The following is a 24,612-nucleotide window of genomic DNA, read 5'->3' as shown; positions in this document are numbered from 1 at the left end:
TCTGTGTTCTCCCACCAGGCAGTTCCTGCTCCCAAACAGCTCAGGACAGGAGGGACACGCTGGGAGGACGCACCAGGACCTCTCATCCCCCAGCACAGCTCTGCAGCTACCCAGCTCCCATTTCCTTACAAAGCTGAGCTTAAAGCAGTCAGGGAGCAGCAGATTCAGCACCAGCCACTCTCCCCAAGCCCCCCAGGCCATGCCCTGCACAAGCAGCAGTTCCCCACAGCCCTGTCCCCACAGCCAGCTCCTGCCACAGGGCATTTAGCTGGACAAGACATTTTGTCCTGGTGTTTGTCAGGGAAAATCCCCACAACCTGCTCTGGCTCCTGAGGCTCATCCCACACCCCTCAGAGGCACCAGCAGCTGCATCCCCTGACCCAGGACCAGCCCGTTAAAGTTCTTCCTCCACTCCAATCCCACCCCAGAGCAGGCAGAGCCTGAGCCTGGAGGGCCATAGGTTTGGGAAGCACAGGTAGGTGTGTGAGCAGCTCTGCTGCTCTGTTAAAGGCATTAACCCACATCCCAAAGAGCTGGAGACATTCCACCACTCACAGCCCATGAGGCCAAGCAGCATCACACCCCCCAGCAAACCTCCACCTCCTTCCTCCCCACCAACGACTGTTTTCTTTTCCCTTGGCAGCCCACACGTGGGGGGCAATATCCAGTTTTGAATTATGCATTGAACAAGCCCCTCTGCTTTTACAGGAGATAAAGCCCTGAGAAGAAGGATTATGGCCTGAAGACTGGCAGCCCCTGTAAAACTGCAGCTAAACCTGTGCCACAAAGGGATCTCAGCCTCTCTTTTTAAGAAGAGCTGAGAGTGGGTGAATTTAGCATTAATTTCTTTTCCATTCTGGCTGGTGGAAAGCATTTCTCAGTCACAGCAGCAATGAAAGTCAAGGACAGGGATGATGAATGTCGGCTCACAGGAGGAGCAGCAGCCTCTGGGACCCAGCAGCAACTGGCTGCTCCTCCCCAGCCCGGTGCACAGTTTTAAAACCCATTATTGCTAAATTAAGAGGATCTTATCAAATAAACACACTCTATACACCAAAGTCTGCAAGGACTCAGGTCCAATACTAGAATTATTAATTCAGGACTTCCACTGGAGCGGATATGGGGCGTATTTGGCACAGGGAAGCCACAAACTGTGCAGCCTTCAGCCCCTTGCTTGCACCCATAACACCAGGAGAATCCAGCTGACGCCTCCACCAAAGCCTTGGCACTCACAGAAAAAGGTGTCCAGCGAGTTTCACTGCTTCAGCACCACCTCGGAACATCTCCCTGTCCCACCACCCCCACAGATGATCCATAAAGCAGCCAGGTGAGTCAGGCCACACATCCCAGGCTTTGCTGCAGCATCAAGATCTGACTCCTCACTGCCAAGGCAATCTGAGGGCTGTGGTCTGGGGCAGCTCCACCTGAGGAGTCACTGCCTTGGAGGGGTGACTCTCACCAGCCAGAGCCCAGCTGAGGCACCAAACCCACACAGCAGCCCTGTCCTGCAACAAACCATCACCTCTGCACAGCCACTAATAAGCCAGAGCAGCTCCGGGGTCAGTGCCTGGCTGGGGCCCTTCAGCACAAGGACAAAGATGTGTTTGCTCAGGGATTCACTGCCCTGGGTCTGAGTGGTGCTCCAGACACCCAGCCTTGGCACTAAAGAGCAGTAGAGGCAGCTCCCTGAGCTCAGTCCGACCCCTGGGTGCAGCACAATTGGTGTTCCAGCACTGCTACTGAGAAAAAAACCCTCACTTCCCCGCTGCACTGCCCAAAACATCCCTCCAAAAAAGCCCTTGGGGATTTGTAACCACAGGGGTGACCCAACAGCCTTCTCAGGACAACGCCGAGCCAGCTCCAGCTGAGGAGCCACACAAACCCTACAGCAGCTCCCCAGCCCCGAGGCACCCACAGCAGCCTCAGGAGCTTGGATCAAGCACAGCCCAGCAGCCTCCTGCCAAGGGGGTACCTTAATTTATACCCTTACAATGCTGTAACACCACACAGACCTTAAAGGAACAATGGAGAAAGTGCCACTTACCTCGGGTGTTGGGAGACCACGATTCCTTCAGGAAGTAGGAAAAACCCCACTTGGAGAAGCTTAGGAGGCTGCTCAAGCAAAAGGGGGGGGGGGAATTGTGGCCATCCTGCTTTTATAGGGGCTGGGGCAGATGGGCAAACAGCAGCAGCTGTGGGTGCAGCACAGCAGAGACCCATCAGCTCATTAATCAAACCCAACCACGTCCAGCTGCTCCTGCAAACCGGGCAGGGAATTAACTCCCCTGTCCCCATGGAAGTGCCCTTCACCCACAGCCACCCCAAGGGCTGCTCCAGGTGCCAATTCCCAGCCCCCAGGTCCAAACCCGGTGTGGGGCATGCACAGGGGAGGCTCCAGCTGAGCTCTGAGAGGGTCCAGTGTGAAGTTCAATAGCTTTGAAGTCCTAAAGCTCCTTTAAAGAGTTCCAAGTTTCAGTGATTATAAGGTATTAAAGGGGCAAAATGAGACTGAAAAGGATACTTGATGTCTTATTTCATTGCCTCACCATAAAATCCGTTTTTATTCCCTTTAAAGCCCTGCTGTCAACTGAAATAAAACTCCAGATTTATTCCTGGGGAGGTGCATGAGTAATGAAAAATGGAGAATGAAGCACCATCAGTGGATTGCACAAGGGAAATCCCAGAGTTAACCCTCAAATCCATCCTTGGTGCTATTTCGTCCAAAATATGGATGGGTAGAAAGTGGAAAATGATGGCACTGCTGCACGAGGAGGAGGAGAACAGGGAGCAAAGGTGTGAATGTGGTGGTGGGAAATGCTGGGAAAAAGAAAAGGAAACAAAGGAAACAGGAAGAAGCACCTTTTGCTGGTGCTTCCCAGGTTAACATGAGGACAGCATTAACAAAAATCTCTTTAAAAAGTCCCCAAAACATAAAAATAGCCTCTTGATTGACTGTGTGAAAGCGATACAGTGAGGGAGGTGGGTGGTTTGGCAGGACCCACCAAACCTAAGCCAAAGGGATAAAAAAACCCCTGCAAAGCTCTTGAAAGCTGGTTTAAATGAGAGTGACATGTTTTGACACCGTTCCCGAAGAATGGCTGTAACACAAACAAAAATTAATGATGTCAAGTATTAATACTGATGCTGCAGGAATTCAACCAATGTGGTCCCAATTAAACATCAAATATGGTTATAATTTGAAAAATGACTCCAGGAATGTCATTGCGACATTCCCTGCTCGGGTCTCTCCCAGCATCCGCCCAGGTCGCTGTGTTTCCCTGTGGGATGCAGCCCCCCGCCTTCCTCCATCCCTGGAAGTGTCCAAGGCCAGGCTGGACGGGGCTTGGAGCACCCTGGGATGGTGGAAGGTGTCCCTGCCCATGGCAGGGGGTGGAATGGGATGAGCTTTAAGGTCCTTCTAACTTGAACCATTCCAGGGTTCCAGGATTCTGTGATTTCCCATCCTCACTCATGGCTGTGGCAGGAACACCAAGTCCAGATGCCAAAAAGCATGACTCGCACCAGGAGGGCTTTTGAGTAGTAAATTTAGGTTCTATTTAACTCTTTGATGTCTCATTGCATCTTTTTCTCTGGAAATATGAAGGTGACAAAAATATCCTTTGCAGCCTTGAAAGCTTCCCAATCACTGGGCTCCAGAGGCTGGATTTTTATGGAAATCAGAGGTACAGGGATTTGTAGAACTCTAGGACTTGGCAGGGCTACTCCCTGGCAATAAATAACTTCCTTGACCAAGCAAAGCCTGTGTCCAACCTGCCCCTGCCAGGCCCAGCACAAGTCAGCAGAGGGGCTGATTTTATCCAGGATTTCCAGGGAGAGTAAATCAGCCAGGACAGGAACAACTGACCAGGACATTTTTTTGGCTGCAGCTGCTCCTCAGAGTAAATATATTCTTCCCCAACACTCCTGGATCACTTATTGCCTGGATGACAGACTGGGAGATCTATGGGACAAAGCTGCTCACAACTCCTCCAAGGCACCTCCGCCAAGGCACTGGAGACGTTCCCAAAATCCAGGACACGCTCCAAAGGAGGATCCACCCAACCATGAGTTGCTCAAAACCTCCATTTGTTTCTCAACCATCAAACACATCTGGGACATGCTGGACTCACAGACAACCCCAGGGTAAGGCCGATAATCCAAACTGGTCCTGCTGGGCAGCTTTGTGGCCATGGAATAGTCTGCTTTTCTGATACCCACTGATAAGCACTGATAAAAAATTATTTGTGCAAACATGGACGTGCACCCTCACCATGTTCCCACCACATTTTATGTTATCAGAGAGATCAGAGAGCCCTGAGTGAGAACAGCTATGGGAGAGCTACCTCTCACCTCCTCCCAGTGCTCCCTGGCTCTCCAGCTGGCCTCACTCACCCTCACCTTGGAGCTAGCTGCAGTCTTCCAACTCATTTATTAGTTTTCCAGGGTCCTGGCTGAGATGGGAGACAGCAGCTGCCCTCTGGAACCCCCTGACTGCTGCCAACTTCAGCTGGGGGGGGGAAGAAAAAAGACAATTAAATCCCCCCCCATAATGCGAATACTTTATTATCAATGAGTGACTGGTATTAGCTTTTTGTCTGGGTATTAATAATATTTCAAAAAACCATACATCAAAATTAGGGCTTTCTCCTATTTTTGCTGTATAATTTTTCTTTGTTTTTTTTTTTTTTAAAAATCTGTATTGAAAGAATTATATAAGCCAAAGTGCATTTTCTGTTTTTTGTCCATATACACATTGCACCATACATAAATAATTACATTGTAAAAATGACTCCATAATTACAAGTATAATATATATTTTCATATAATATATAAAACTTTATATTAAATCTAGGTAGATGATATTTGGGATAGTCTGTGTCTTTTTTTTTTTTTTTTTGTGTGTGTGGTTTTTTTTTTGTTGTTCTCCTTTTGCCAGAGGCTGCCCGTTATCGGTTGTTGCTGAGTAAGATCTCCAGCCAACAAGGACACGACGTGATGAACTGTCTGGAATAACACGGCCCCCAGCCCTTGGCGAAGCTGATCCGGACGCTGTTGGGGTCGTAGGGCCCGTCTGCATAATCCAGCTCGGCCGTGTGCTGCAGCAGGCAGGACTTCTCGTAGTCAAACACCTTGATGGAGTAGCCCGGCATCACCTTGCGCACGATCAGAGTCCTACAGTTGGGGATGTCCAGTGTCGGGGAGTTGACAAAGATGGGATGCTCGCTGCGGTTGTAGGCCCACACCCCGTCCGGTTCCTTGCTCAGTAAAATCCCGTAGCCGATTTTACTTCGAGTCCTTCTCACAGTCTCGCTCCTGTTGTCCAGGTTTAGCTGTCCGAGGCAGAAGCCGTTTCCTTGAGGTAGGTCATAGAAGATACTGACAGACTGTTCGTACACTGTGTAGAGGCGGCCCACGCGCGTCCGGTGCTCCCAGTAGGCCACGTTGCACCAATGGCTCCTCTTCACGGCATCGGGCGACGTGCTGGCGTCTGTGGGGAGACAGAGAGAGTCAGGAGTGCTGGGATCACCTGGGAAACGACAGGGATGGAGGCTGGGAAACAGCTCCTCCCACCCATCAGCTTTGCTCAGTGAGAACTGAACTTGTGCTCAACCCAAACCTTGTGTTCAACATAAACTTCATGTTCAACCCAAAGATGGTGCTCAACCCAAACCTTGTGTTCAACACAAACTTCACACTGAACCCAAAATTTGTGTTCAGGCCAAAACTTGTATTCAGCTCCAAACATGTATTTAACCCGAACTTTGTGCTCAACCTAAAACTTGCGTTCAACACAAACTTCACGTTCAACCTAGTATTTGTGTTCAACCCAAAATCTATGCTCAACCCAAAACTTGTGCTCAACACAAATTTCACACTCAACCCAAAATTTGTGTCCAAGCCAGAATCTGTATTTAACCTAAAATTTGTGCTCATCTCAAAAGTTCTATTAACCTGAAATCTGTGCTCAATCCAAAACTTGTGCTCAACCCAAAGTCCATCTTCATCTCAAAGCTTGTGTTCACCCAAATACTGTCTTCAGTTACATCAAATGCCACCAAGACCGACAGATCAAGCCCAGGCTGGAGACCCCACAGGGCGCCCACCATCTCCCATGAGCTCAGCACATCTTCCTCTCTCCAATTTAATGTCCAACCCTGCATCCAGCAGCTGGGCCCCCGTGTCCTCAGGATATCTGCATTCCTCCCACCGGAGCTGGCACAGACACTGCCCCAGTGTTGCTCTGCCAGCCCTGAGCCTGGCGGCTCCCCAGCACCACTGTGCTCCTGTATCCCCACTTTCCAAGCCCAACTTGTGCCGAGCTGACCCCAGGGGGATGTCCAGGACGTGCCTCGATGAGTGACCCGCTGGGTGTCTCTGCTGTGTAATATTCTCTGACAGCGATGCTGATGTTCCCACGGGGAACATGAAATCTGAGGAAGTGCTTCATGCCAAGGGGGAGTAGCTGCTATGAACTATACATGTCCTTCTAAAAACCCATTGGAACTCTCTCCAGACAATGAGAAACGTCTCTTCTTTCTAGGAATTACAGTCAGGGAAGACGGGAGGGACACAGGCTGCCAGAAATCTGTTTAATCTATGATGCCTCCAGAATTTATGATGTCTCCAGAAGGAAGACAGGAAAAGAAGGAGCCCCAAAGAGGGCAAATTAACCACTTGCTGAACATCATTCCTGCTCCTACCACACCGGTTAACAGAAAACTGCCGTGGAATTTCCAGCAAGGAGCTCTGCTCCGAGCCAGCCGCGCTCCGTGGCCGGCATTAAGCTCCTTGACAATCCCTCACGCGCCCGCGGCCTGCTGACCCCGGTGCCTCCGTGCCATCATGTCCCATTAACTTGCCCACGGGGTGATGCCATTATTTTGCTCCAGAGCCCCCATTGACACACCGGATTTCAGGCACAGCCCTCTGGCCCTGCTTCTTTTCAGCTCAAATTACCCCGGAGGGGACCGGGCTCCCCTCCCCATTAACCAGCTTTGAATTAAGCGGCTTTGTTGGAGTTTAACTGGAGTTGTAACTATACAAATTTAAGGGGAGGGCCATGGGGGAGGGGGTGACAGGGCAGGCAGGGAGGCAGCAGGATGCCCTTTGCTGTGGGCAATGCTCATCAGCCTGAACCAACCCCTTCACCCACCACAGGCCACATTTTTGTGGACACCATCTCAGTCCATCCCCCTGCCATCGACAGGGCCAACTTCCACTAAACCAGGGTGCTCAGAGACCCATCCATCTTCCAAAGCATCCAGTTTCCACAGGCATCTCTTCCCTGGAACATCCTGCAGATGCTCCCACTGCCTTTCCAAAGCTCTCCCCAAATGCTGAGTTTTGCTGTTGTCCCATTCAAGTTGGTCTGGGGGCTACAGACCAGCTCAGGGCCTTTCATGTGCCGGGGCTGGAGGCTGGTAGCAATTACTGAGCTCCGCATCTGTTTAACCTCCCAATCTCCTCAAAGCCCTCCATGCCCATTAGCTACGTTGTTTTTGTCATTTCATTTTTGAGAAACTACTGCTCCGCCCCTGCATTTCCCTTACAGATTAAGGATGGGACAGCTCCAAACCTCCAGTGTCCCCAGCAGCTCAATTAATCTGGGGAACAGTCAGCAATAAACATTTAAATAGGAGTTTCCCATGGTTTACTGCAAATTAATATATGAGGTGGGGAAAGCAAAGAAAGCAAAGCCAGGAGGAAAACAGTGCCTATCCTACAAGAATATCATGCTGGAGGTGCCACCAGCCCTGGTGCCATCTCTGCTTTACAGGAACTTGGAATTATCTAGGCAAAATCATCAATGAAAACAGGGGAAGGGCTTTTTACACCTCCTGCTTTCACATGCATCTGAAATAGCCTCATTAAAAGCGCTTCCATGCAACTTATGGCAGGAACTTTACTCCATCCATCCATCCATGAATGCATCCCCCTGCAAATATGCTCCTCATCTCTGTCATCCCACAGCTCCTGCCTGGCAGTGACAGCTCTGCCAACTCAAAGCACTCCTGGAGATGTCCTGTGCTTCTTCAAACAGGTGAGGACATGAGTTTTACGTAGCTGCACCTCAAGAAGTGTGAAGTTTCCTTTCAATCCACTTCTTCTGGCCAGGGGAGAGAAAAGTCTTTAAAATCCAAAAAAAGCAACCCACAGGGAAATAAAGCCCTGAAAGGGGACAGTTACAGGCCCATCTGAGCAGCGCCTGCCCGCAGGAAGCTGTTGCAGGGTCCCTCTCTCAGCACTCCCTGTGCCGTGGTGAGTTCCTCTCCCTCCTTTTATCTCCCAGTGCACTCAACCAAATCCTGCAAAGATGAACTCATCCCGCAGCCCTGACATAAAACAAGCACTTCAGCAAGCCCCCAAATCAGGGGGGCCTGTGCTGTGTCTCATCCCCTGCCAAGTATTACTTTCGCCTCCAGCTATTAGCCACTACCACTCTGCAGAGAGCAGGGGCGGCCGGCACAACACCACCTCCTCCTCTGCCTTTTAAATAAATGCCACTTTTCCCTTCTCTTTTTTTCCATGCTGCCCTTTATGCACAAACAAGAAAATCCATTTTTTTGTTCTGTTTTTTTCCCCTCCCACTTCTGCTGGAACAGAGGCAAGCTTGTTAGCCTTCTTTTTGAAGAAAGGAAAATATTTGAGTCCCGCAGTGGTACAGGACGGGTTTTTAACAACTATCATTGTAGGCAGCTACAACTTGTAGCAGCTCCAGAGGGGCTGGCGTCAGGGCTATCTCCTCCATCGAAGCCACCTTCATCCATCAGATGGAGGGGCTGAAACTCTGCCTCGTGTTTACTCCTTCCTCCACGTCGCTGCTTCCTCCACGGCAGCGATGTCTCGCAGCACATCCCGAAGTAAATTCAAACAATTAGAGATAAAGGAACAAGATAGGAGAATCAAACCCAGAATTTAAAGGGAAAAGCCTCCTGCATGGCTCAGGCAAAAGGAATCTGGATCTGGGAATAAATGCAGAGAGCAAACACTGTAAATCCTCTCAGCGTTAGCAGCACTGCTGCTGTCGCTCCCTGCAGAGTGTGGAGGTAAAGAAAATAACTTGAGGTTTGAGACTGTGATTTGACAGTGTTTTATGCCAGTAAAGTTCAAAGGAGTGCTTTAAAAGAGAAAAGAAAGATGATTTTTTCCAAAACAAAATGCTGCACAGCCCCAATGCTTGATGTTGCGCTTAAAAGCAGGATGGAAAACATGGGCAGATCATGAAACACATGAAATAAATGGCTCTGATTCACTGTTTGGCTTTCCCAAAGCCACCAAACCTCCTCTCAGCAGGTCAAATGGACCCCTCAATACATGGCTGCAAGGAAGAACTTCTCAAAACACATTTAAGAGGTGCCCATAGGGAAGACCATGCACATAAAAAATAAATCACTGCACTCTCCAGATGTGATGGGGACTTGAATGCACATCTGGGCATCTGGAAATGAAGTAGGATATTCAAAAGTCCCCCCACACAGAGCCCACTCCCCATTTCCATGTCCCTCCCTCCTGTACTCCTGTGTCACAGGGCACCCTCACACTCCACTGGCCATGGAGCTCAGTTACCTCCTCTCTCCCCATCTTTCCATTCAGTTTAATTCCACTTTTGGACTATTAGATCCAAGCTCAGTCTTTTTCCTCCCCTCTGCCACAGCACAGATCTAGATTTACACTGCCCAACACACAGGAGCAGGGAAGCAGGAAGGTTACAGCCATACACAGCTCACTGTGCACAAGGTGCAGATAAAAAGCCTAGCACAAAGAACACACACATTTCTCCAAAATCTATTAACAGTTCACTAGGGAGCCATCAGTTAAAATAATCCCCCATTAATACCCCATGAAACAAGCACCAGGGTAAGGAAGGGGTTAAAACTTTCCACAGCAGAAATGGAATTTTTATGGCTCTGCAAAAAAAAAAAAAAGAAAAAAAAAAAAAGAAAAAAAAAAGAAATTAATTGTCAATCTGCCCCAGCAAAGCTCACAACCATTTTCCTTAAGCCAATATACTTAAAATACCTCTGCCTTACAAGTTTCAGCTGGAATGCATCACTGTGCCCCCCAGAGCCCCCCTGCCACCGGCACCGACCCCGGCATGGCCCCTTTGGCAGGGGAGAGGCTGAGAGCCGTCCCCAGCACGGGGGGCCCCTCCAGGGACACAAAGCAGCCACCTTCTGGCTGCCTGTCCTCACTGGGAGTGGCAGGTGGGACTCTGAGGGCACCTTGGAGGGGTTGGTGAGCCCTGTCTTGGCCCACGGGAGTGCCCCAAGGTTGGCCCCAATGTGTGTATTTAAGGCAACATCCTAATCCCAGCAGGGAATGGACACAGGAGGCTGGGCAGGAGCTTCTCCATCCTGGTGAAAATCCTGGTGAGCACAGGCCAGTTCAGTCCCCTTCTCTAACTCCTCCTTGGTTTCTCCAGGGAAGCAGGAAGCTGCTGTTACAGCAGGACAATGGACTCCTGAGGGGAAAAGGCAGGTGGGTGCAAGCAGCAGGATGGGCAGCCCTGGTTTTCCTCCTGGACATTTTCCTAAAGACCAGGACCAACAGAGGATCCTTTAATGTCCCAGCTTTCACCAAGAAAAGATTCTCCCTGGCTCACAGAGACCCCGAAAAGCTGCCACCAGCTGCCCAGCCGATGGCCAAAGTCAGCCACAGGGACAGCCAGCTGGACCTTCCCATGCTGCAGAGCATCAAACTCTCCCAGATTTCTGGTTTACTCCACTGAATGTAAGGATTCAGCCCAGCTCCTATCTCAATTATGAAACAAGAATGTGATTTTATATTGTCATTAATCTGGTGTCACCGCTGCCACTGCGGGGTCCCAACTCCTCCACCCTCACATGGCTGTTGGGCATCCATGGACACCAGTTCAGCTCACTCATCCCACAAAAACCATGGAAAAACAGCTGAGAAGAACCCTCCCTACCACCACATCCACCATCCTCCTCCTCATCTTCTTTCATCCTTTCCCTTGGAGCAGAGCTCTGCTGCTCCCCAGCCTCCTCCACCAGCAGATTGAATTTGTTAACCCAGGAGATGATTAACTCAGAAGAACACTTGCGCTGGGTTAATTAATTAAATTAGTTCAAAAAAAGGGTCTGACGAGCACCAGAGCCCGTGCAAGAGGTGTGTGGAGAGGCCTGGGGGGAAAGGGGGACATTTCCATGGCAACCCAAGAAACAAAAGCAACACAGGACAAGGAGCCAATGCCAAGAATGAGGATGAAAACAATTTTCTCTGCATAAAAGAAACCACTCTGCAAAATCATCAGCTCATGCTAATTTTTTTTTATATCCTTCAAAGCAAAACACATGCCATGTTTAGTTCTGCCCGGAAATTTGGAAGTCATCATCAGTTAGCTTATTTTCAAGCTAAACTCAAGGAGTTTGCTTCTAATGGACCTTCCCTGGCCATTAAATCCACAGTCCAGAACATGAGTTTAAGGTATTTTGGCACTGCTTTTCCCCCAGCTCCCCTGTTTCAGAAAGGACATTTCAGCAAAGGGTGAAAACTGGAAAAACCCAACTCAGGTATTTTTCACTGGCATTTTTATGAGTTACTTCTAAATGCCAAAGTTTTCAGAGATTTAGGGGATGTTTTTAAAATGTTTTTGAGTCCAACAGTCTCCATTAACCTCAGTTTGTCTTGCTCAGAGCTTTCCCAGGCACATCTACGGCTTTTCCAGCTCCTGGGCTGTGCAGGTACCTGCGTTACACCTGGCACGTCCAAGGAACACAACAATGTAAATACAGCTTCAAAAGGAGCCCTGAACGTCACCGCCCACGTTGGCTGCCACTTCTGAAAGCACCAGACCTGTCATCAACCACAGCCTGGCTGGGACTTCTTCCCTCTTGGAAACCAGCCCTGGATAAACCCAAATCCAGCAAAATCCCAGGGTCGTGCTTGGCATCTCTGGGAGCATCCACCCCTGTACCCCAACCAGCTGGAAAATGGGGAGAAAAACGAGCTGATGAAAACCACAGGGGAAAAGGTGGGGAAGGGAAGGTCCCCACTATTGATTTTCTGTAAAATCCAGAGGTTTGATGAAAATCTGAGCATTGTCTGGTTGGGATTGGCTTTTTCCTCTGCCTGCTGCTGCCAGCTGGGCAAGGCACCAGCTCCACAAACAGGGGAGAAGGTTCATTCTCAAGTCCCCTCTGCAGTAGGGTGAGGGAAGCTGGAACAAAACTGGGGGGAAAAACCCCCTTTTTTTCCATTTTTAGGTTGAGAACTTGCACATTTTCAGCTCCTCCACCCAGCCATGTGTGCAATCCTTCTTTTGTTCTCCCAGAGCCTGAAAAACGCTGAGAATCTGGGAGAAATCACCCCATAAATCACTGGATAGCAGAATTCCCTTCCAGCCGCTGCCGTGATGTCCAAGGCTCCCTTCCCTGCGCCGCTCCTGCCTGGCCCTGTGCCCACTGTTCATCAGTCCGGAGGCTGCAATCCCGGCCACGCCAACCACATCCCAGTGGGATGGCCACGGGTTGGGATGGCCAAGTGAGACCTCCTGAGCTCTCATCCGCCTTTGGAAGCCATTCTGGCTTGGCAGAGCAGCTCTAGGTGCTGTCAGAAACCCCTCAGGGAGTGGGACAATCCGCCCAGCAGCCAGAGCTGCGGCACGGCAGAGCATCCTGCGGCGGGGCCGAGGCTCTGGGAAATGGGATAAATATAAATAATCATAGTTTTCGCTCCCAGAGAAGTTTCGGCTGAGCGCTTCAAAGCCTTTTAAAAGCAGAAACTAATTAGTAGGTCCCTCAGAAGAGAAACAGGAATAACACCCCTTCCCTCCTCCATCGTGCCGCTTGGGAAGTGCACGTTGGGTGCTGGAGCCGAGCCTGGGAATCTCCTCAGTGGAGGGGGACGGGCCAGAGGAGAGAGGCTTTGGCTGAACCAAACCAAAGCCTGCTGGTTCACACCAGCACTAATCCCAGAATCATTAATGTTGGAAAAGACCTCCAAGGAAGGGGTGGAGGGGGCACTGAGGTGCTGGAGCTGTTTTGGGAAGCCAGAGGCCAAGTTGGTGAGGATGTCATGAAGAGGCTGCAGAGATGCTGCTGGAGCCTCCTCATTTTCCAAACTTCCTAAGAACATCAGGGTGTCCCCAGCAGCAGCAGGAGCACTGACCCAGCCCTGGATGCTTTTTTTATCCAGTTGTTGGATAATCCATGGGCACCGAGCTCCTCCAAACCAGGAAGGCTGTCCTGTAAAGGCCAGACAGCACATCACCATCTCCTTGAACAGCCCAACCCCAAATTACAGCTCAGCTCCCTCCAGGAACAACCCAAATTTGCCATTTCCAGAGGGGAATGCTCAGCTGCCCCTACATGAGCTTCCCCTCCTTCAGATGTCCCAGCTGATCACAGAAAATCCACTTCCCAGAACACCAGGAAAACAGGAACTTTGGGCTTCAGAGCTCGCACAGGACACAGGACCCTGAGCAGCTGTAGCTGCCGCAGCTTTTTTAGTTTCCTAACCAGAAATGAGCAGAGCTGCCTCCCTGGGAGGAAAACCAAAGCAATACCAAACATTACCATCAGACATATTTTGAGCGCCTGCACTGTGCTCCAGCCCCAGCCATTCCCTTCAGAGCAAGAGCCTCTCCCTGCTCTCACATCTGCATGGGATTTACTCCTGAGAACGAGCTGATGGCTTCCAGAGGTGACATGAGGAGCAGCAAATGGGCTGAAAAAACCCAAGGCCACCCTGATTTCTCAGCAGCCACAGCGGCACCTTCGAGGGCAGACCAAGAGACCGAGTGTCTGTCGGCTCCATGCCAATACCACTGTAAGTATCAAGGACTGAGAAAGCTTTAGGAGTTCATCACAGACCTGGAAAACAACCTGTGACAGAGGAGGCTCCCTAAGGGGGCCACAAGCAGCAGCCCAACAAGTATTTTTCTCCATATAATCTGGGAATGAGCTCCTTTCCTCCTCCTCAGCTGGCTGGGTGTGGAATCTGGTGCCAGGCAGACATGAGACCTCAGCTTGGGAACTCTGGCTTTCAACCCAAACCTGTCCCAGAGGGTTCATCCCAGGCCAGCTGCGGGTCCTCTATTCCAATCCAACCCTCTCTCCAAAAAGGGTCCAGCCAAAGCCTCCCCTGCAATTTCTCCCCTGCAACCCCAAAAAAAGGCGCTCTTTCCAGCATGGTATCAGTGCCCTCACATATAAGGGAAGCAGACAGGGGCTGCGAGTGCAATGGGAATTCAGGCTTTGTTCTCCCTGGCCAGAGCCCAAGATCCTGCTCCTAATAAAGCTCTCCCAAGCCTCTCTGCCTGCGCAGGCAGCTCGAGACGGGAGCCACGGCTCCGGGGCTGCCACCGCGTGTCACGATGCCCATGGCTCCTGCAAGTTCTCGCTCGTGGCAGATTTGCTGGAGTTTTACAGGGAATTAAAGGATTTTGAGTGCCAGCGTGGCCTTTGCAAGGAAACAAATCCCTCCGGTGTGCTGGCCAGCCTGGTCACGCTGAAAGGCTAAACCTGTACGGGGAGGTCTGGGGCTCCCATCTGACAGAGAGGGATTGAAAGCGCTGGGATGGGGTTGGGGTGAGCGGCCCAGGGAAGGGCCCAGCGCAGGAATCCCACCGGGAAGAGATAGAAGGGAGCACAGGAATGGCTCCTGACCTCCTGCTTGCACGCAACACATCCAGGGCTGCGTGGGCACCCACACACGCCAGATTTTCTGATAGCTGCTGCATGTATTGATGTGTAAACATCTGCTGGGGCTGTCACAGCCCTCGCTCCAAGCAGGCAGCTCGCTCCACTCACAACTGCTCGTGGCCAGCATCCACGGGCTCTTACTCCCACTTCAAGCAAAGACTAAACAATGACTTCAGCAACTCAGGATTTAAGCCCCAGGGTTGGTCCCTCACATCCACCGTGGAAGCAGTGAGGATGCCGTGCTGGATGTCCGCAAAGCAGGAGGGTCTGCACTACTGTGAGCACCATGGAAAACATCTCTTGTACCATTTGTGTGCCATGGAGGGGCCCTTCTGGAAAATCCACAAATCAGCAGCTCAGAGAAGTGGATGCACAGAGCACTCGTTTCTGCTAACCTGGAATAAGATCACCCCTGAAGATCAAACATATCTTTTCTCAGAATTATTGAACTGCTACAGCTGTAACTCTAAAATCAGTGAGTCCAACTGTCACATTTTTATACTCCCTAGGATGCTGCTGTAAAATCTACTGCAGTGCACACGAACAGCAAGAAAATTTGTGTGAAGCAGGGGTGGGGGATGAAAATCATTGTATTTGCATGAAACCCACAACACTGAAGAGCATCACTGCAGCCCAGAGACGCAGCAACGTGTGGCCTCTGCAAGTCCCCATCTTTCAATGTCATCTCGCAGATGATCAAATTCCTCACACTGTACTTGCCCAGGGAGACTGGAGGTGACTCACACTAATTACCCTCCCTGGCCAAGAAGGACTTGTTTTCATTTCTACAAACCACAGTTTCTTTTGAAAAAAAGAGGGGGGAAAATAGGAAAATGCCAAAATACACAGAGAGCTCCATGGAATACATCCTGTGCTGCTGCACTAATATGAATCCCAGACAACTCCAGCTTCGCTAGGGATATTCTAGGAGAAAAGGATTAATGAGTTATCACAGAAATAGTTTGGGTTGGAAGGGACCTTAAAGTTCATCCCATTCCGCCCCCTGCCATGGGCAGGGACACCTTCCACTGTCCCAGGGTGCTCCAAGCCCCATCCAACCTGGCCTTGGACACTTCCAGGGATCCAGGGGCAGCCACAGCTTCTCTGGGCACCCTGTGCCAGGGCCTCATCACCCTCACAGGGAGGAATTCGTTTCCAATATCCCATCTATCCCTGCCCTCTGGCAGTGGGAAGCCATTCCTTGTGTCCTGTCCCTCTGTGCTCTGAGTTACAGCATGGACACAGCCAGTGTAACTGTTAGGATGAAAAACTCTCCCACCTTTCTAGGACAAGCTCTCATCTTTGTTGGGAGCTGAATTTTCAAGCTAAAAATAACCTTTTCAGGACTGCTCTCGTGCAGGGTTTCTGGCTGCAACTCCTCCACAAGCTGTTTTGGGGCTGAAAGCAAAGGCTGAATTGTAAATGAAGCACCAAATAAACGACCTTCCCAGGGAGAGGAAAACGGGAAGGAGAGGAAGGGGAGCAGGTCGGGCTCTTTGTACATCAAGGCCAGGGAGATTACAGGAGCACGTGAAGGCATCCTCGGGGATAATGAGTTCAACACTGCACTCCCTCAATTCAGCACTAGAGGAGAAATATCAGATTCTTCCCCTCCCTCCAGGGAAATCAGTCCTAAAAGATAAAGTAAGGAATATTAGGAGAAACACCAGGAATTACACATTAAAAAGGCAGCTTGTCACCAGCCTAAACCAGACCCATTTTTCTTCCTCATTCCATATATATCACACATATAAAAAATCCACATGGATGTAGAGAACTCCCCTGCAAAAACCCTGAAGAATAACTGGTTATAAAACCAGGGTCTGATACTTTTCCAGAAAATTCACAAAGCTCCAATGAGCAGCACAAATTCTCACTTTGGACAATTTTTGCCCATTATTGAAGCATTCCACACTGTTTCTGATGGGGTTGTGGATGATGTGGAAGCCTCATTGTTCAACCCCACTCTTACATGGTACAAACAGATACTGGTGTTATAAACTCTGTCAAGTTCTGCATTAGAATCTTTAAATTGTTAAAAATAGGAAAGAAACTGCACAGTTCACATATTTTATAAAGCTGGGTTAAATCAACATCTGCAAAAAATATCCCCGTTAAACGAAATAGCAGGATTTCATTAAGTAAATTGCAAGTTGGCAAAAATTCTGAAAGAAAGGGAAAAAGCCACAGCCAGCCCTGTAATTTAAACCTTATTTTAACTGTGACAGCATGGCTGTGAGAGGCTGCATTTCCAAAGGAAAAAATAAAATAAAGTTTAAAAAAAGTACCTGTTCCTCCTGTACCTCACCTCAGCGTCTGCAGTTGTCACTCAAACGAGTTTTTCCACAGGGTGATGAAGAGGGAGCAGGACACGCTCCCACCCCTGCATCCTGTGTGTCAGATCTACCAACCTAGGAGCACCCAGATGCTGGTGCGTGATGGGTGAGGGTGTCTGTCAAGCCCTGTGAGCCAAGAGGGCTCAGGGACACCCCAGTGAGGCTGCAGGCCCCCTTCCATCCCTTTCCCTGGAAGCTGAGCAGCTGAAATCTGGGATGAGATGGCTGCGGAGCTGAGAAACAGCTCAGTCTGGGTGACACTTCATCACTTTGTGTGTTTTAAACACATCCTGCTCCCCTCCACGAGTCCAGGGGCCAGGCAAGCCCAGCCTGGGGCTGCGCTGGTGGCACCCACCCCATCCCCTCTGTGGGTGCCTCGGGGACACTGAGTGGCAGGAATTGGGCTCCTGGCTTGTGTATCCCAAAGAAGTGCCTGAAGGCACAGGATGGGCAGTGCTCACCCTGGGGAACTCTTCTGGGCTCTCCTCTGGGAACGCTGTTCTAGGGCGGTTGTGGCCCCATGTGCCCAAATCAAGGGTGCAGCTTTGGGGCACAGCTCAGCCCTGGGGCAGGCAGGGAGTTTCCAGCCAGTTTTCCCAACCTGCCGAGTGCCTTCCCAGCCCGGGGTGACTCAGGCAGGCTGGGCTGGGCCGCGTGGGGAAGCCGAGGTCTTCCCACAGTGCTGGCCAAAGGCCCTGCAGGAGCCATCCCTGCAGGAGCAGGGACAGGGACAGGACACCCCGAGGGCACCGTTCTGGAGCCACCTCCTCCAGGGCAACAGCCAGCATTTGGGGTCTAGATTTGAGCTCCAGAACTCCAGTAATGACAATTTTGCACCCAAAAGCTCTGTGTATCCTAGGGGAATCACCTGCAAGCAGCACTCTGAGAGCAGTAAAACCCCCCCATCTGGCACACACTGGATGTGTTTGCTTTGAGAAGAATTGCAAAACCTCAAAACAAAACGTGGAAAGAGCAGTTCTGATCTGCAAACTTGGAGCTGAAGAGGAGCCCTCTCACATAAAGGCCAATTATTTGCTTACAAGGTTTTGGCTTCGTTGTTTTTCCTGGCACTTACGCCACCGGAGTTATTTTGAAGGGCTGTTTGCTTCAGGAGGAGCCGAGCAAACAGCAATCCCATTTCCTTTCGGATCTAAACATCCGTTTGCCGTGTGAGCAGGAGGAAAAAAATCCAACCCCGAGTGCCTCAGGAAGCGCAAGGAAAGGGGAGGTGGGCGCTGGTGGGGAGGGGAGCACAGCACCCACCCCTGCCATACAAGGGGGTTTCCATTCCCTGCTGGCCTAAAATGAGAGGGAATGGCTATCCAAGGGGTCTGGGATGTTTTCCTTGAAGCAGACCAAGCAAAGGACCAACGGCTGGGCCCTCCCACCTTCCTCAACACACCCATGGGGGTTGGACTAGATGATCTTCACAGGTCCTTTTCCCACCCAAACCAGTCTAGGATTCCACTCTTACAGTGGGATGGAGCAGTTCCTGAGGGGAGAATTCCAGGCAGTATCACAGCCTGGTGCTGGATGAAGCAAGAAATAAAAGCTGCACAGGCTCCTTGTAGCTCCCTGGAGATGCAGCATCGGTGGAGCCTTGCAGAAGGAAATTTGGAAGCAGAAGAAAGGTGGTTGTGCTGGGGCAAGTGCAAGGCAAAGGACACGGAGCTGCTGGAGCAAGTCCAGAGGGAGGCCACAGAGCTGCTCCAAGGGCTGGAGCCCTTTTGCTCTGGAGCCAGCCTGGGAGAGCTGGGAATGTTCACCTGGGGAAGAGAAGGCTCTGGGGAGAGCTCAGAGCCCCTTCCAGGGCCTAAAGGGGCTCCAGGAGAGCTGGAGAGGGACTGGGGACAAGGGATGGAGGGACTGGGAATGGCTTCCCAGTGCCAGAGGGCAGGGATAGATGGGATATTGGGCAGGAATCCTCCCAGCTACGCTTTCCACCCTCCAGTGAGCAAAGGGCCAGCTCGCCGGCATGTTCCTAAATTTCCTGGTTTTTGAGGATACAAGCCAGGTCATTAACATTATTTATAGGTTCCTGTGTATGAGTTTCCATTTGTTTGCCTGCTTAAAACCAGTTAGGTGGAAAAAAAAGCAATTCCTGGAGGTCAGACAGTTAAAAAACGCTCATGTCCATGGTCTGATGGACCCAAAGGATCAGCAGCTCCTTTAGAGGCCTAACTGTTTCCTTAAATGCTTATTGTGTAAATATTTAAGCTACTTTATAAAACTTTTACAATGTACTTAGGAAGCATAAATCTCCCCAGCGGAGCACGGCAGGCCCTGGCCGGCGCACGCTCAGGCAGCTTTGGGAACACAAACAGGGACATTTCCAATGCTAATGCTGCACCCAAGGGGCCCTGAGGTCACAATCTCAGGAAAATCATTACAAAGCTGATCCCCTCGGTTCACCCCAAAAGGGAGCGTGGTTACGTGCACTGAGTCATTGCTACGGTGTGACTTCAGCGTCACTGCTCTTAAAAACAGCCACGGATTGATGGCTAGTGGGTGGTGGTGTGCATGGAGCCCTGAGGTTTTTCTCTTCAAAGTGCAGCTCTTACATGCAAAAAATTATGTAATTCAAAAACAATCCACTAATGCTCACCCATTTTAAGAATGAAATGATTTTTTTTTCAATGCCTGTGGCAGGTTTGAAGTCAAGCCCAACTCGTCAGAGCCCACTCCTTCATCCCTCACCAGTCCAGACTGCAACCAAACCAGTGCCACCAACCCACCCCAGCCTCTCTCGTAGTGCTTTCTGGGGAGATGAACTTCCCAGAGGTGAATATTCCCTTGCATTAGGAAAAACCCCCATGTGCTGACTGACACATCTGTATCCAGGCTGGTTTCCATATGGAAAGCCGTGCAGCTTTATGGGATTTGCTTGGACACAGCATTTCCCTCCTCCAATTTTTCAAATAAATGAGACCTTATTTAACACAGGAAATAACATGTTTAGGATTTTTTCCCAAAAACAGCTTCTCTACTGTAATTTAGGTGCATTTGAGGCAACAACAAACAGAATCAGAGAACTGGAAGTTTATTCCCTTTGCAAAGCACAGCTTGCTGTTGTATATGATGAAGTACATAGAAAATCTGGAGAAAACTTGGATGGGAGTTCAAACACTGATGTTTTAAAGATGAAAGCGTATTCTTCGATTAAATGTTTAAATAAAGTTTTCTGGTACTAAATCATTTAAACATTTTCACATTCCTCACATTTCTAGAAGCGCCATTGGCTTTTATTTATTGTCATAACCCAGTGCCCTTAGCAAGCCGCCAGGGCCACTTGAGGCAACCTGTTTGCCAAAGGGAAAGTTCTTTCAGGATGGTAAAAAATCAAGAAGAAAAGGGGAGACTGAGTCTTATTCTTCACTCCCCATTTACTCCCCAACCTCCATCATATTTTCCTATTTTTTTATATAAGTAAATCCTCCCATGCTTCACATGGGCACAGCCAGGTCCTGCTCCAAATATTGACCAGAAATTCAAAGTAACTCCACTGACATCACCATGGTTGTATTTAGACAGCTGAAACTCAGGGAAGAAATTGGCCTGGGTGTTCAAATTGTCATTTTTAGCAGCTCTTGGGCTGTTCCAGGGTGCTGTCAGTGATGAAGTCAGCCTAACTCATGGGGGAACAGAGCATGGCCCTGACACCAGTGCCTCAAACAGCTCCAAGACGAGGAAAATCTGAAGTCCTTGAGCTTTTTGAGAAGGTACAACTCATGCAACCACCAAGCCCAACACTCCAACCCTGCAATGCAAGGAGCTCTGACCTGGCCTCTCCCAGCTCTGCCACAAAGCTTCAAGGAACTACAGAGAGATCCAGGATAAATGGGGATAAACCTGCCATGAGTCAATTCAGAGTGGAAATGCTGGCAAGGTTTAATTGCAGGACAATGCAGCAGCAGAGGAACAAAAAGCTGAATTCCTCCTAAGACACAGCTCGATAAACAAAACATGGTTTCCAAAGCCAGAAGATAACTGGGCTCAGTCACCCAGTGCGGTGTTACCGACCCTGATGTTCTTATTTCCTTGTAAATCCATCATTAAGGAATTAAAACAACAGCCCAGGCTCAAGGGGACATTCATGAGTCCCGAGTCCTGCTTGGCGCTCCGGGTACCCTGGTGGTTCCATCCCTGCTGCTCTCCACTGAACCTCTCCCCAGGAGCTCCCAGGGCTGTTTGGTTAACATGGCCCAGGATAAAACTCCCTATTTATTTTGGCACCATTCACTCCGAAGGCCCTAAAACCCAAATAAAGTCCATTCCCCTCTGTGTGTATCTCCAGCTATTGACACTGCTCAGGACCAATTTGCAAATCCAAACAAACGTGCGTTGTGTAATGGGGCTGGAAAAACAATCAGGAAGGGGCTGGGGATGTGCTCGAAGGTTCCTGCGGGGAGGGAGGGCTGGAAGGGGTGGCAGCCCAGGCGAAGATTACAAGAAATTCAACTTTACTCTGATAACAACAGGGGCTATTTTCTGCCCACGACATCACGCTCCCAACCCGCCATGAAGCAGCGGAGATGGTGCTGGTGGAAGTCACGGAGGACTTTGCTGGTATTTCCAGTGGCCAACATCCCATCATTCCCTCTTTTAAAAACAGCAATTTTTTTTCTTTTCAAGTGCCTCACAACCACCCAAATCCTCTCTGCTGGCTCAGCTGATCCAAGGATAAGTCGCAGCATCCCAAGTCCATGTGAACAAGCCCAGACCCTCCCACCTGCGCTCCCCAGCAGGGAATGATGCAAACTTTGGGGGCACAACTTATCTGCCCTGTTTTAGCCCTGTTCTGTAGAGAGAAGATGAATTGTGCCCTTCAGCTGAGTCTTTCTCCCTGTTGGCTGCAGTTAAGTATCTAAAAAAACCACCTCAGACATGGACATCTGTATAAATCTAAGATTAAGTGCAAGAATTGCTACCCAAACACCATCCAAATGGCCCAAAGAACAATCAGCTCTTTAATCACATGCAAAAGCAACATCTCACTAAGGGAATTCAAATCTTAAGGGTAATGTGCAGTCTCCTGGATGACTCTGGATAGGAAATGGAGCTGGAAATGGATTGTGAAAATAAATACATTGGTGTATTCTACCTGCAGACACAGAACTGATGTGTAAGTGGTGGCATTAAGCTACCCCCACGTAAGTGAAGGATGTCAGGGGCTGGACAAGCACAATGCTGTGGCGTGCAGGACAGGGTGAAGTTACAACTCTTATTCATGAGCCCATTATTTCAGAATCAATGGTTAAAACTAAGAGCTGCCACAAACTTCCCCTGCAGCTTGAAGGACCCTGTGATGTCCCAACCCAGAGCCCCATCCCAGCCACCACAGGGGCTCTGCTTACAGAAAAAGGCTTTCCTTTCAATGCAATGGAGAAGGCGGAGCAACAGCTCTATTTTAGCCCTGTTGCTATGAAATGTCTACAAAAATAAGTCCTGCTTGTGCCCTCCCTTAGGCACATCCCTGTCCCAGCCAGAGCCCGGCCTTGGCCAAACTCACCTGGTTTCACGTTTCCTGACAAACCCCGAAACATAAATACATCCCTAATTCTGCTGGGGAAGCTGAGCCAAGTTTCTGGCAGGGCTGTGCTTGGGATTGAAACAAGAGGGAAAAAAACCACAGCGGTTTTGACGCAAAACCAGGACTCCCCCCCAAACTTGGCAGTTCCCACTGATTTTTATTTTGACTCAAAACTCAGGCTCCAACACCCCGTTTGGGGAAGTGGGATTTTCAGAGCCCTGCAGGACACCCAGCTCCCTGCCTGACACTGGATATCTTGATGGAAGTGTGCTACAGCTCTCCAGTGCAATCATGAGGAACTCCCAGCTTTCAATGCAGCAGAAACCCCAAAACACGGGAGGCTGTTCCTAAGCCCTTGCTGCAAATCCCATCCATGCCCAGAGTCCAGCACTTGGAGGCTGCACACAAATATAGCTGCAGGCATCTTTCCGAGGGCTGCAGAGGCGAGTTTAAAAGCAGGATGTTTGGCTGAGCTGCTCTTCCCTCAAATAAACACCCACGACCTCACTCAAACAGAGAGGCACTGCTCTGGGAGCACTTGAGTTGCTGCATTTCCAAATAGCCAGCCTTGATTTCCCCCCCGGCTGTGGGAGTGCCACCGTGCTGGGTGGCACCTTGGGAAGGGAGTGATGGCCACAGCTCTCCAAGGGCCACGCTGGAATCCTGACACATGTAGGGAAGTGTTTTCTCATCCCCCCCTTTCTCACAGACCTGCTGGGTTGAGTTAGTCAGGAAAACCCTGTTTCAGAAGCTCTGAAATGCTGAATTGGTGAGAATTTCTTTCTGCATTACAGTCTGCTGCATCATAGCACAGGGAATGAATCCAAGGTATCCACACTGATGCTCCCAGTCTGGGACTGTATCTGCTGCCTTTGCAGTTTGGAGACCACCAAACCTCCAGTGTGTACAACTGCACCACTCACAGCAGGAGCCACAGTCTCATCCGTGTGCCACCACTTAACCCAGGATAAAGACACAGAACTTTGGAAAAACATTTCTGCTGCCTGCACGTTATACACCCTACACACTATTGCAGCTTATTCATGTGACACAAGCATTAAACACAATTTCAAAGGAGAAATAAGGAATAAAAGCCCCAAGATAAGCCTGTGCTGTTTCCCTCAGGTGGCTGCACTTGCCCAGGCACTGGAGAAATGTGCCTTCCCTCTGTTAATGAACCAACCTATGCTCACCCTCACCACTATCCTGGGGCACCTAAGGATGGATGTGAGGAGGAGTTTGGTACTTACTGCAGCTGGCACATGTGAGATTTTACTGGTTGAAATAATTTCATTCACTTGCCTGCCTTGGAAGCATCCCCTGAATGCCTAAAACCTTCCCGGGTGTTTGAACAGGGTGGAAAATGTGACTCTAAATCCCAGTGGATGCTTCCTGTGCTCAACACACACCAAACACTCAGCCCCAGGGACCTGCACCAAGGCAGCCTGACCCACAGAAGAGCTCAAGAAACAAATAAAGCCATGTTTTAACAACCTCTAATCCAAGCAAGGCTGTGCTGTGATGGCTGGAGGTGGCTGGGCTGTGGCAGGGAGCTGGGAAGCCACGTGGCACATCCCAAATCCCGGTGCTCCCTGTGCCGCTCCCCATGGGCACACCGGCAATGCTCGAAGGTGGGATGGCTCCAAAGCCAGCCCCAAATCCCAGGAGTACAAACACCATGTGTGCAGAGAGGACAGAGCCAGGAGGAAAAGTGTTCTGGAGGCTGGGGGAGAGCCAGGCAGCCACGACCCACGGGGCTGAGCCTGCACGGTGCCAACTTCACCCTTGCCCGGCCCCGCTCCGAGGGGAAACACCGCTGGAAGGCAGCTGGTTCTCATTGAGAGCCTCTGCAGCCAGCATGGGGGGAGAGAGCCCGCAGGGAAGGGCAGAGGGAGGAGGAGGGGTGAGAGGATTGGGATTAAAATAATATTGTGTCGAAATATCAATGAGAGGGAGGAAAGGGGGAAGAGGAGAGAAACGAGAACTTTCTGCAAGGCAGAGCCGACGATCCAGCCTCAGGCTGATCTGGGATTATCTGCTGGCTCCCAGCAATATTCTGGTGCTGGTTGGTTTGTCCTCA

The 24,612-nt window shown here is 50.2% G+C and overlaps 1 protein-coding gene across 2 annotated transcripts in view; it reads right to left on the bottom strand.

Moving 5' to 3' along the window:
- Nucleotides 1–4,661: 4,661 nt before the first annotated feature.
- The window catches only part of SMAD6 (SMAD family member 6), a 38,780-nt gene continuing 18,829 nt past the window's right edge, over nucleotides 4,662–24,612 (bottom strand). For both annotated transcript variants that reach the window (XM_082290976.1, XM_082290977.1), the window contains exon 4: nucleotides 4,662–5,488. In XM_082290976.1, the coding sequence (XP_082147102.1) occupies nucleotides 4,947–5,488 (542 nt within the window). In that variant the 3' untranslated portion in view covers nucleotides 4,662–4,946. The remainder of the gene's footprint in view (nucleotides 5,489–24,612) is intronic.

This window comes from Coloeus monedula (genome assembly GCF_965178545.1).
Source record: "Coloeus monedula genome assembly, chromosome: 14".
Lineage (NCBI taxonomy): Eukaryota > Metazoa > Chordata > Aves > Passeriformes > Corvidae > Coloeus > Coloeus monedula.
This window is presented reverse-complemented; position numbering and strand designations above follow the sequence as displayed.